Source organism: Rhynchophorus ferrugineus, unplaced genomic scaffold (genome assembly GCF_030347505.1).
Source record: "Rhynchophorus ferrugineus isolate W39M unplaced genomic scaffold, kcgeb_rfMv2 rfM3, whole genome shotgun sequence".
NCBI lineage: Eukaryota > Metazoa > Arthropoda > Insecta > Coleoptera > Curculionidae > Rhynchophorus > Rhynchophorus ferrugineus.
The window spans coordinates 9,273,956-9,288,395 of record NW_027472582.1 but is presented as its reverse complement, the minus strand read 5'-3'; the positions used below and the strand labels follow the sequence as shown (position 1 = coordinate 9,288,395).

Sequence of the window (14,440 nt, the reverse complement as noted above, 5' to 3'; positions counted from 1 at the left end):
ACGTGTGGAACTACTTAATATAGAATGTAGACAAATATTGCATGTTGTCTCTTTTTCAGAAGTTTTGTTAAATAGCCTGAAATAAGACTAAAATATAATATTAGACTCTTATTTTTCTCAGAGCAAAGTTCTCTGGAACTGAAAATATGAGTCTATATTTTCAGTGATTTAACTGGTGATTTAACAACCTCAAGTGATACTAGATCTCCCGTTAAAAAGGAATATAAGTTATCTAACATGTTCATCTTCTTCGCAATTTTCTCCGGGAGAATGATGTGGTAATAAATCCCCTAAAAGTATCAATTAAATTTTTAATTGATGGCACCGTAACAAATATTTTCTTAACAAGGCAATCAAATTTAAATATACAATAGCTCTACTATAAAATTATTGAACACCGATTGTTCTAAAAAGTTAAAGTATTACAAATATTTTAGGGATATTTTACAATTAAAAGTAGTATTTATTACATCCAGTTATCTTAATTATTACCTTCTTGTAAGACTTCTTTATGTAGAGACATCACACTGACAGCATACGAACAACTTAGTAGATTAATTGAATTTTATTACTACTAACATCTTCATAAGGTTTTGATTTTCTGTAAACAAACAATATATAAACAGACGTGTAGTAGATAGATAATTTTATATGTATCAGATAAAAACAATGTTGGATATGCATTTACCCTAATACCTGTTCGTGAAGAAAGGGTAGTTCTAAATTTTTCACTAAAATGTCCGTGACAGACACCATGACGTTGATATATTTGCATTTTGGTTTATCCAGGTAACTTACTACTATTTACTTGATCAACCCATTTTTGGAAAGGAGCGAGATCATTCTTTGGGAAACGATGTCTAATTTCCGTAGTAGATTTTTACCCCGATACACTACATCTTTTACTAGACTGACGCAATGTCATCAATTTTTATATTATTACTCCATAATAATTAATGTAAAACAGAAAATATGCACAACGTAAAACGAAAATTTCTTGATCTAAACAAAAACCAAAACCTTCAAAAAACAAACTAAAAAATGGACGCCCATAGAAAATGCTGACTTCACACAGTTTGATCGACCAATCACGTTCCATATTAGTGGCGGCACCAGAAATTTAAACTAGCCAATAACAATTTGCGATCGCAACGCTACCGTTGATTGAACTAAACGAAACATTTCCCCAAGATCGCCTATACCATGAAATTTCTATTTTTTCTATGTCTATTACTGCCAACCATGTATAATAAAAATATCAACAGTAGAAGAACAAATAAATTATAAACAACAAGATTCTTAACCTTACAAAACATAGTTCTACTAGTACCAGGGTGGGATCCAAAATGGCTGTTGTAGTTCCTTGGATTCTACCTCTAATTGCTTGTAAATGGCAACGTCGCAAAATCAAGCTGAAACTACTGAGTTTTGCCGAATACCAGTTAGATTCTTCAGAACTGGCCACTACTCCTATAACGGTATTTTTTGACAGTACTTTATTTAGAGTTAAAGAAAAATAGGGTTATGTTGTTTTTCTTTGCAAAACGTGAAAAATCATAAAATTTTTCAAATAAAAATAAAATTTTCTAAAAAATTCTTTATATTGTATTTCGTTTTTCTATCTTCCATAAAACTATAAGCTTCTACTAAAATCAATCGTCACTTTGGACCGAACAAAAGCCCCTAAATCCGAGGATATTTCATCCGTTTCAGTCCCATACCTTTTCTCTCCCTCTCTGTTTCTAGGGATTAACAGAATTAATTCCAGTAGATTCCTTTGCGTGTCAGTTTCACGTTAACTAGTCTCCGGATAATGACGAAGACTCGCTTTGTCCTCCGGACATTATTTGTCGCCCATAGTCGTCGACCTACCGTATTTCCGTGTTGTCGTTGGTTTTTAATTAACGTCCAATATACATATCGACTGACGTTTCTCCTTTAACGTGTTAATTGTTTCGCGGGTTCGTATATCGCCTCAGTTGGGATAACTGCTTTCTACCAAACCGGTGTTTTTTTCGTGTTTGTGCGTGAAGGTTTTGACTCACATGTTTATGGTGACTGGACATCCACGTGACTATTGCCTGCCAATATAAACATTCCCGTTCTTTATTAATACATTTTTTTTTGTAATATTATACAAATCACACGTGATTGTAAGTGATTTTATTTACCGTAGAACAGGCTTTGTATTAAAGGTCAGGGTATTGCATAATTGTTTAATATTTTATATTGTACAGATACAAACAAGACGTTGTACATCGAAAAATCATTGGTTAGTAATAGTAAAGTAAAATGCCTTTAAAAATATTTTATATGAAATTCAACTCACTCTGCACGATAAATCACCATAAAAAATCCTTAATTATATTTTGCGGCATGATTAGAAATTAAGAGCACATATCATCAGTTGTTTTCGTGTGATGAATTGATTTATTTAAACGAAATCTAGGATAAGGTTATACTTGTTTTATTAATTAGATTCATAAAGATAATTGGCATTCTGTATACATTCAATATAACACATTGTTATTGGATTATTTATCTGTTTAATAATGTAGGGTGGGCCATTTGTTGATTTTTTTTGGTAATGTTAATAAAACTAAATCGTTAAATATTTTTGAATGATTTTTGCTTTATTTAAGACGGTACAAAAATTATGTTTGGCGTTCTCATCGTTTATTTGTCCGTATTTCCTTGAGAAATAAATTTAGCCTAAGGATATACAAAGTACAATTATCATTATTTTAGGACAATTAGTTGAAAGTTGAAATAACTCAAAATAAAATTAAACTTCTATCAATAGATACTTGTTATGTTGCTTAAATGTCTTTCTAATATATCTTTCTTCTTTACTAAACAACAGTGTCAGTACCCATTCCATACATATTCTTATAAAATGTATATGCTTATATATCATATATTTTAATAACGATGTTATTAGTATTGACATATATAAATTTAACACACTCTACCAAAAAATATTAGATAACTAGTTACTTCCTATATTTTATACAATGTATGAGCTTTGAAAATTACGCTATCATAGTAATTATAGTATCTGTTGATTTTACATCTAGAATATATATTAGTTTTTGTTAATATTTTATTTTAGTTACTTTCTAGGCTGAATTTTCTACCAATAATATATAGATTACTGGGATTAATATGTAATCATAAACTCAATTTGTCGTCTCAGCTTCGCTATAATTTGTTAATTTCTTCGATGACTAACAACTTAATTTTAAATTTTTAAGTTTGTTACTTTTTTCTGAATTTCATCAACACCATATGTCAAATATTAACAAGTAAGTAAAAACATAACCTTAAAATTAGAATACCAAACAGAATCATGTAGATTATCGTATAGTGCATGCGCAGAATATACCACATCTTGCTCATTTCTCTGTAATATACAAAAATTTGCTGAAATTGCTGGTTTGACATCTCTTAATTCAATGTTTCGCAACGCATTGTTCATTATTTGTGACTTTATTTCACCAATATTGATTAATATATTTATTTTATTAACCGACTTCAAAAAAAAAGAAGAAGGTTCTATGTTCGGCTGTATATTTTTTTAAATATATGTTCGTCGATCTCTCCGTCAATTATGGAACGATTTTCAAAATTCTTTTTTTATTTGAAGGAATGCACTTCCGAGATGGTTCCATTGCAACCAAATCAGGATCTGATGGGGGTGAAGGGGGGAAATCGAAGGAAAACCTCAAATTTCAAAGACATCTTTTCACATATTTTTTATCTAAAATAATCAGATATTTGTGTGTATAAATTGATAAAATAATCAGTAGTTCAGTGTAAAAGCCATTCAGTATGCTTTTTAAGCACTAATCATATGATGTGAGTAGTCGCAGAAACACTGTAAACAACTGTTTCTATGGTGTAATGGTTAGAAAGTTAAGACCACACGCGGAGGTCGCGGGTTCAATGTCCAACAGGACAGCAACTTTTTTTGTTGTAATTTGATTGGAATATTTGTCAAATCACCTAGACTAAGTAGCGGACCACAGAGCCTGAAACGTTCCTTATTTTCAATCATTGTTTTTTTTATTCCTTTTTTTCCTCATACTGCTGTACTTGGGCTATCCGTTGTAATACTTAATAAAATAACCGTAAGTTATTGAGTAAATATCTAACTAATACTATCTAAATAACTATCTAAAAGGAGAAAAATAAAATATATTTAACAAAACAATTGAATCGACTTCAAAAAAAAATAATCAAACTTAGATTTTTAACAAAAAAAAAGTTAAAAAAAAATATGTACATAATAGTCGTTTTAATAACTAAATAAAAATAAACAACAATTTTATTTAACCTACACGTATTTTATATTCTGCTGTATACACACAATTTAGCTTAATTAATAACCTAAACCTATTTATCTATTTACAATATTATTTTAACTACTAAGTTTGATTATTTTTTACTTTTTAGTGGGTTCCTTATTTATTTTTTGAAGTCGATTAAATTTTTTTGTTAAACATGTTTTGACATAACGCAAACTAAATTAACTAAAATAAACCGATAGAAGGTCCACCTTATACTCCTAAATATTACTAATAATAAAACCGCCCTATCTAAGGATTCAAAACATTTAAACTTGTAAATATTTCAAAAATTATCACTGTTCACTTTCATCTAATCCAATTTTCTAAATCATTGTTGATTATTTGCGGCTTTATGGTATGGATTTAGATATTTATACATACTAATCATAGTAGTGTATAGAGTGTTAACTTAATACATATAATTTCGGAACTGCTTTGCGTGATCTTTGCAGGAAGACGCTGAGAATGTAAATATTTTTTTACCAAAGAATTTCATTAGTTGAGAATTTCATACGAATCACTTGACTAAACTCTGACGTCCCATTCTACTGACCAGTTAAATTTGAAATAAAACCCAAATGCAGTTTCTCCCACCCACTATATATTATATTGACAATAAAGACCGCCTCCTTCAACAGTTTTTTTGCCGAATATTCACCCTTTACTGTGAAAAAATGTTAGTCACAGGGAGCAAAGTCTGGAGCATTGGCTCTCATATTGCAAAGCCACTCGATCGCATACCTGCTCCTACGGTTTTTTTAAAAAAACAAACAAACGTTAGGCAGTGATTATCGCGTAATCGAGACAAATTACGATTTATCGTAAAACAAAAGCGTGTCGTCAATCGCAGCCTTTGAAAATCGCCCAATAAAAACTCGTTCTGATTCGTCCTGATAATGAATAAATCGACGTAATTATCACTTTTCAGGTATTAGACGCTGATCAGGTCGTACTGATCGCATCGAAGGTACTCGAGCTTTTGGACAAGATCCGGGTTTTGTACCGATCCCAGTCTATGGTCGTCGTGCCGCGGAGCTATGCGCGTTTCCCGTTGTTGATGTTAATTACAAAGCTGAACCGTTGATTTTGAACGAAGATGAGCAATGAAGAGAAGAAGCCCACATTGGAACCGATCACCAATCAGAGGTAAGTGACGTCACTTTGTATCAAATATAATAATTTGTTTGATTATTGATATATTGTTACTAGTTGTTGCCGACTAACTTTCAAGTTGTCTCTACTTAAAACTTATCAAGGAGGAACCACTTTGAAAATATTAGTACCACTTTGCATTGCTTTTGCCATTTAGTATACTTCTAAGTTTGGTTCTCTCGAGTCTGACTCCTAGTTCACTATCAACCAAGAATTACAGCACTTGTGGCTTGTAAAGCTTTTAATTTCTTCTATGACAGTTGCAATCCGAAGCTTTCAATGTATTTGGGTGTATCCATAATACTTCTCAAAACTTTATTCTGAATTACTTGTTTTAATTAAGTTGATATTATTTCTCGCAAAACATCCCCATAGCTGAGTTATATAGGTTCGTATATAGGTCTCTTAATTAGCGTTAGGAAGTATCGACTGAAAACAGTCGATAGTCAAAAAACTAGCGATTGTAGTAATTAATATTTTCAGTCAAAAGCACGGTTCGCCTATTTTTTCCAATTCGTGATGTTAGACGAAAATGTACGAACCCTTTTCTGTATAAATTGTGAGAGAGGAAAGGACGAAGATAATTGCTTGGAGCAGTTAATTTTATATGGGCTTATATTTTCCAACAATAGTATAAGAGAGACGGTGATGTACATATTCATTCACGTACAAACTTTAAAAAAGAAAAGGAAAATAATAATTTCTGAATACTATTAACATGCAATTAATAATTTCATTTTAAACAAAGCAGAATTATTTTTATACTTGAATGTTCCGTGGATCTGTAAAAACGAATGGAATAATAAATACCACAAATGTTTTATCGTATTTTAATATGTTATAATTGCTATTTTTAAATAATATACTATAATAAATATAGACGATACAATAGAACTTAAACAAAACCTAAAAACTAAAGATGTACAATAACCATAAATACGAAATAAAAATTACACATATACCTAATTATATAAAAAAAAATCCATAACATAATTAAAAATGATCGCACAATAACTACTAGAGCTTTTTTTAAAGTAAATGCTTTATTTATTATTGAACGAAAATCTTTTTTTTTAATTGAGAGAGAGAAAGATTGAGAGATTACCTATTATTGCCATAAAAACAGTCAATAGTATTTTACTATTGTCATTCACAATTTTAATCTTTTTACCGTATTACATTAACAATATTGAAAAATATCGTTCCAAAATGCTGCTATATTAATATACAATTTATTTTTATTTACCAGCAAACTACCAAAAAAATAATAAAACTATATATATTATAAATAAATCTATGTAAGCATAAATTCGGTACATTTTTGTCAAGGTCGCGGCTAGGACGACAGAGCCAGAACGTTAAAAATCATTCATTCGACTAGTAGAACCAAAAATAGTACACGGACTGAAACAGTCGATAGTAAATACTAACAAAATCGGAACAGGTCGAACCGAAAATAGCAACTGAAACAGCCGATAGTGAAAATTACTAAACAGTCGATAGTCGTTTTCAGTCGATAGTTCGCAACGCTAGTCTTAATATATGCTTATACAGCAGCAACTTTATTTTTGTATTTAAATTCGAGTTTTTTTTCTTTTCTTTTTCATATGGTCCTTCCATGAAGTTTTGCATCAAGGTTCATCGCAAGGTACTTACCGTTGTTTCAATATGCGATAATACTAGTATTCGTATCTGTTGGTATTTGAACACTTTGGTTGTAGATAAATTCAATGTATACTGATTTATTCTGATTACTGATTACTCTCGTTGATTTTTATTCTCCATATTTGTGGTTTACTCCTTCGCGTTATTGTCTCCAACAGCAAGTATGGCAGTGTAGCACATTCTGGCTGAAATGTAGAAGTAACATTTTATAGAGTTTACGCATTTTACAGAGTTCCTTATACCCCTCAAGAATAAAACTGAATAAGCTGTTTTCTCTTCGTGGGCAATTATAATAATTTAAAATGATGTTCAGATGTTTTAATGTTGTACTTAATTATAAATAAATTCTAATATTGTGATCAGTGAATAATCGGTTACTAAAATTATTTTAAAATCTAGAGACCTATCACATCACGATAGTGAAAATGTCAAAATGCAATACAAAGAGTATATGTCGAGAGTAAGTACAACTGAGGGAATATTCAAGACTTTCTATTAACATAAATTATGAAATGTTCCAGTGTGAACCTACCTTAATATATTCCTATTTTTTGAACGGCAACTGTCAGGCACTGATAGTGACAGCAACATCAAAACAACATTAAATTCACCTTAATCTTATTTTGTCTATTTGCAAATATATCATTTATATATAAAAACTCACTTCCGTATAATTGCTTTTTGTATATAAGTTTTCTGTAAAAATAGTTTTTATGTAAACGGAAACGGAAAATTGTGATTTAACGTATAATTTGTTAAAGTTACGTTGTCATAGTGACCATTAATCGTTGTTATGGAAGAAGTTCTAATTACGTTTGTAAAGTAAAAAAGTGTGTATTAAAATTAAAAAGTGGTTAATGAATTGACTTCAAATTTTAATGCAACATTCTAGTGTATTATTATATATTCGCTATAGCCATTTAAATAAATTTCAATGTAATAATGTTGATAATTGATGGTTTATATTATGATATGACACTTAATAGGTAATTCTTAAGCCTACTTGATTTCGATATCTTTTATTGATATCCGATAATAAATTTATTACATATTAGATACGTGAATAAATACTTAAAATTGATAAAGTATGTATTGTCACGAGATTTTGATCATTTTGCAATATTTACTATCTTTGTATTGCGGTTATAATCTGTATATTTCATTGAATTAACGATACTACCACGGTTTAGCTTGTTAGTTAAATCTGTACTTTTATAACTTATTAGAAAATGTATAGTTAGCAAAATATCAATATATTAACTGAAAATATCGATATTTTTTCAGTATCCTAGCTCAACGATACAAGGATCTAATTCTAGAAAAGCCTGGCACGCGACGTTGCCAGCGCTTGTAAATTATACGTATATTTGATGAATATAATATAAATAGAATATATTATCTTGAATTCACAAATTAACCTAATGTTTCCATTGAAATTTAAGTTAACATTTTTTGGTCCAATTTTCTATAATATTAATCATGTAATATGAAGAACCTGGAGATTATATTTAATATTAAAATAATTTTGAAACAAAACAAAAGAAAATAAAACAATATGTAAGATAACAATATAATGTAAAAGATTTCCAATATGTTAGCGAATACTGTGAACTTGTCTTTTATGTGATGATGTGATTTATGTGATAAAAGTGCATGTTTTTGAAGGATATTGACTCATATTTATTTGAACTTTTAGTTTCGCAGGGTCAATTATGTCTATAAAAATAATTAATTTAGTATAGAATAGAGTCCAATTTGAAAAATTGTAATTAAATTTGTATACACACCTGGATTGAATTCCTCATATGTCTCTTCACATTAAGAGTGTTCTAGCTTCTTTGCACGAATTGCACACTATTTATAATCAAAACATGAATAGTTCAATAATAAATAAACTATAAACAACTAAACTATTAACTTCACAAAATAAGCCACTTACCACTGCCAGGATCAAGCTCAAAATGGCCGTTGTGGTTAATTGGAAAAATAGGGCGGAAACTACCGAAGTTTACCGAATGCCGGTTAGGGCCATGTAGAAATAGCCACCCTCGTATGTCATAGGGCAAAACGTATTAATAAAACTAGGTTATGTGTAATATAACTATTACACAGAAAAATATAATGAAAATTCAAGGAAAAACACTTGTTTTTATAACGACAGATTATTAAATAAATTCTTTATAACCAGTACTATATAATACTCACCACTTAAATTGCACTAAATAATAATTTTAATCCCTTTTATATCTAATTGAATAAAATGAAATTCCTTTACAATTTCATGATGTTCGTCACTAAATTTTTCCTGCGATGCGTCGTTGTCTCCTTACCAACTAAATAGCATACAAACAATCTGGGCCTTATCTATCAAAACATTAACAATCTCTTAAGTTATCCCCCAACAGGCAGAAGAAAAAACCTTATCTTTTAGTACTTATCGAGCATTGTTGTAGGCTTTAGTTATAGTCTCGTGTTTAAAATAGATTAGGTCTTAATGTTTATTACAACAAAATTAATTTTAATATGATATATTGGCCTGTTTTCATATTTAATTGTCGCTTAGTTGTATTTGAAGAAGCGTACAGATCATTACGTACAATTTTCTCGTTCTTGCTATGAATGAAGAGACTCAACCGCTTTTGCTCAGCAAAAGTTATTATTTTAGATATAATTGGTGAGTAGTATTCCCTCTTTTATCCCCTGTAAACATATCACTATCAAGTTTGCTTCGATATTTTGCGGTAGCTGTATTGATTATTTATTGTTTTTTAACTATTGACACAAATATTTTGCAAGTAAAACTATAATTGAGGTTATGTTGACATAATTATAGTAAACATTATTTATGTTTTTCTGTAATATTTAAATATACTGGTTAGCTGAAGGTTTATGTTTATTTTTCATGTGCTATTATGACATTGACGACACTACCACAGTGGTGTTGACAGATATGCTAGTGTTAAACTTCGATAGTAAATAAAAAAAATCTCAGTTGACGTCTACATGTTTTACAGGACTCTAGATTTGTCGGATCACTATAAATAGAGTGCAATTTCTTGTTTTATTGTTATTTCCTTGTTGATCGAGTAAGAAACAAAAATAAGCTTGTTAGGGTTTATTCAGTGAATAAAATAAATTTTGAAGATTAACTTATGAAAAAAAAACAGTCAAATAACAGTGATAGTGAGGGCTGTAGTAGTACGTTGATGTTTATGTCGAGACCTAAAAGCTGTTTTTACAATTATTCGGAAATAATTGCTGTATTTAAGAGTATAATATATTCATATTCACAGGGCGTGTCTAAAACATAGAAAATATTAATAAAAAATTTGAAGTTGTAGTATCTTGAATAAAACAACATTCTTTTACGAATATTTACAGGTGTAGTTTCACAGCACCGTCAGAAATAAATCGGCCAATCTTATATTAATGAGGAAATACCAAGTCATATTTAATTATTTATTCGTCCAAATTAGTTATTAGTTCTATTACTGGAATACTAAAAAAGTAGCTAAAAACAGAATTACGAAATGTACATTCGTTTTAGAATCAAACAATATTTTTCTTCTCATTTTATTCCAATTAGAGACTCAATTTGTTTGATTAGTTCGAACACGAAAACGAATGTGCCTGTCATAGTTGTCCGGTTGTCAGACGTATCTTAAAATCAAGTTGTAACTCTAACCAATAAGAGGTTATAACTCTAACCTAGAAGCTATTGCTACTAAATAATCAACTGTAGTTTTCAGATGTACTATAATGTTAAAATTATATTTGATAACATTTCTGTCCAATTATTTAATTTAGATTAGAATTTTGTTTTATATCAAATCCAACTGCACTAAAACTCGACAACATTGTGACGTTTTGATGTCACAAATGACGTATGTACAAAATAACTTTGAATAAACTATATGTTGTCAAATGCTCACTATTGTCTTAATGTTTTGTCCCCATTTTGCATAAATATAGCTGAATTTATTTGATTCTAGTATCGCCATCTAGATTTAAATCTGTACAACCTATCTAAATTGGCCTTTCTTTAATTTTTGTATTACTTTTACCTGATACAAACTTTTTATTTTTCTTCAAATGCTTAACTTCAAAATGTTTAAAACTTAAATTTCCTCACAATCTTTATTCACTAAAAAATCATTTACCACCAACTAAAAGCCATTTGAAACCAAGTATCACACCAATAATATTTTGCACTTTCACTTTTTTGAACTTTCACTTTTTTCTACATTTTTTATTTTTTTGCACACGTATTCTGAAAATCTTGAACGTTAAGGAGAGCAGTTATCATAAATATTAAGAAGTATTCTGCAACTAAAAATATATTTAATAAATATTTATATTCAATGATTACAGCAGTTACTTAGTTAATGAAAGCGTTATTTATTAAAGTTTATATAAAAAATATCACATCAGGTATTAATTAGCCAGTTTCAAGATTTTTTCAAATGCTTACCTCAAAAAAAATTTTTGAAAGCAAATGTCAGTCAATTGTCATAAATATTATACAGAAGGAAAATTCGTCAAGTAAAAGTGGTTTTTAGACTAAAATAGTAACAGTTGTTTAAGATTTTGTTAATATTATGCAACTATACTATACTATAGTATACATATATTTATAGATACTTCCTATGAGTAAAAGTTGTTTTTAATATATATTAAGTGTTGTGTATAATAAATAATGTCGGTTTTTTTTTGGATAAAAATTTAATTATTCATAAAAATTTGAACTAGTGGACCATGTTGCCAAATGTCTACAAAATCTTATCTTCTTATATAAAAAATTATCACTAACGTTTTGAATAATTTTGTAAACATTTGACAATACGGTCGATCAGTATCAATACATCATATTTTATAGATTGATTCAGTTACATGTTTTGGCGCAAGCAAGCAATAAGCTTTCCGTCTCATTTTAATTAGGGTATATTAAGAAGGAAATATCCGCACTCAAGTTTAAAACGAATTTTACATTATTAAAAATCACATTTTGCAGTATATTTGACGTCATCCATGACTTGCATTGGGTGTCGTGCCTCTTACAAACTATATGTACGAATCTTAAATAATTAAATAAATGTAAACTCAATGATATTATAAATGTTAAGTGTCAAAAAGCGACTCCAATATTTATTATATCTACTGTAATTTGTTTTCATCATAAACTAAAATTAGTTTTAAATATATTTATGATAAAACAATAATTGTTAGAAACATTTTCCTCTCTGGTGTGAGCTTATATGCTTATATAACGAACGAAAATAGCCTAATATACTAGTCTGGTTTTCCATTTACATTATATTTACTTGGTTTCTTTCCGATAACAAGCTACGGTAATATTTGTTTCTAATATTGAACCTACGCCTACATTACAAATGTAAATTGTTTGTTGGTATTAATTACAAAAGCCAAAATATATTTACTCTCCATATTTACTTCACTTTAATTAACTAGGAACTGCCGAGTAGCGAATGAAAATTACAAATAATATATCATGTCTTTAATAACCTATTAAACTAATTAAATATAGTTATCTGTATTTTAAAATTCCAGTAGACCAGTTCCTATAGTTTATTACAAAGCTAGGGGTGACTTGAAAACATCACGTTGGACTTATAATTAAAATTGGTAGAATGTTGCCAAATTGTATGAATTGTATTTAGATATGGGGAATATATATATATATATATATATATATATATATATATATATAGCCCATCCATTAAAACAGCCAATGTGCGTCATCAAAATTTATGACGTCCGAAAGTCGCAATGTTACCCTATCAACTTGGTTTACGTTTGCCTGTTTATAACCTCTAATTATTATAACTAATGTTTTAAAGAATTTTGTAGATATATGGCAATATGGTCTACTAGTATTAACCCAAAACGAATTTTATAGGTTGATTCGGTGACATATTCCGGCGCATTAGACGGCATTCTTTCTGTCTGTTTTTAACTAGAGTAAAATGAGAAGGAAAAATCCGAGCTTAAAACATTTTTAAAACTGCATTTGGCGGTATATTCGATGGCATCTATGACGCGCTTTGACTGTTTTATTGAAAGGACTATATAGTGCCTTGAATGTAGTAGGAGTAACCACTAAAATTTCTAAAATGTCATTCTCTATTTCAGACTTAATATTTTGAAAATAAATTTGTTTTCAAAATATGTTAATTAACTATTTTGAATTTATTTAATAATTAATTATTTGAATAACTAATCAATTGGTTTTATTAATATTGTATAGCATTACCAATTTATTCAAATCAAGCCATAACTCTCTGAATTTACGACTATAAAACTGTAGCTACACAAAAAAATATCTTAGCAAACTGGCAATATCGCCTATCCTTCAATTATAATAAGTACTATAACACACGGTGCTTTACGTAACTTAAAGTAAATGGAATAATTATTTTCATTAATTTCGTTTATCGGATGCGTCAAAATAACACATCCGGATTTTAAACTTCGAAATACGTTCGTAGGAAGTAGGAAATTCGGTTTAGGATTATACCAGTTGTCGATAGGGTTATCCCAAATTCGATTAAATGGTTTTGACGTTTTGTCAAACTTTGAGTTTTAACATTTTTGTAAGATTATCCTTATTTTTAGTACAGAATATTTAACTTTATGTTTTAAAAAATAATAATTCTTTAAAGTAATTAATAATAAAATAAATGTGCGTGTTTACTTTTTAATAACTATAAATTCATATAAAATAACAATTTACTATTTACTTTATTAGTAGACGTTTTCAATGTAATGTCAACACAGTTTATGTCAAAAAAATTGTAATTTTCAAATTGTCATCAAATCGCCAACGTATTTATTAACCAATTATTATATTTTGTTTTAGTTACACGAACAAAGAAGACATAGCAAATCAGAATTCGTTTGATCTGCATATAGAAAGGCCAGTATACCAAATCGAAGATCTTCACAGGGATACCCTCTATGAGAAACCCTATTCCACAAGTAAGTATTTGGCTTTATTCATGACGCCAATTCATCTTATTTAATATTTTCATAAGTAATTGTATATTATAATTTTTATTTTTCGTAGTAAAAGCAAAATGTTGTCGATATTGCAAATCCATTCACCCGCTCAGTTGTTTATTGGACAGCATCCCATTGTGTAGATGGTTGCCGGAGTATAATTGGAAGAAAAGTTTTCTTTCGGATATTATTAGTGGATTTACTGTAGCTATTATGCATATACCTCAGGTGAGTTGTACATGGATAGTTAATAAATT

General features: G+C 29.1%; 1 protein-coding gene and 1 long non-coding RNA gene across 8 annotated transcripts in view; one reads left to right on the top strand and one right to left on the bottom strand.

The window, feature by feature from the left end:
* LOC143192624 (prestin) overlaps positions 1-14,440 on the top strand; it is a 35,512-nt gene that overhangs the window by 13,233 nt on the left and 7,839 nt on the right. For 4 of the 6 annotated variants that reach the window (XM_076398085.1, XM_076398086.1, XM_076398084.1 and 1 more), the window contains exons 2-4: positions 5,278-5,495; positions 14,044-14,162; positions 14,251-14,411. In XM_076398085.1, the coding sequence (XP_076254200.1) occupies positions 5,446-5,495; positions 14,044-14,162; positions 14,251-14,411 (330 nt within the window). In that variant the 5' untranslated portion in view covers positions 5,278-5,445. Of the gene's footprint in view, positions 1-1,856; positions 2,154-5,277; positions 5,496-9,595; positions 9,841-14,043; positions 14,163-14,250; positions 14,412-14,440 lie in introns of those variants that run through there. The other 2 variants (XM_076398087.1, XM_076398083.1) reach the window with 2 other exon arrangements.
* LOC143192628 (uncharacterized) lies at positions 7,218-9,487 on the bottom strand. 2 transcript variants are annotated; one of them, XR_013004844.1, is made up of 4 exons: positions 9,375-9,487; positions 9,106-9,213; positions 8,954-9,020; positions 7,218-7,351 (listed from the first exon to the last, which is right to left on the bottom strand). It is a non-coding gene; the product is annotated as an uncharacterized LOC143192628 (long non-coding RNA). The 2 variants fall into 2 exon arrangements; XR_013004843.1 differs by lacking the exon at positions 9,375-9,487 and having other exon boundaries at positions 9,106-9,225.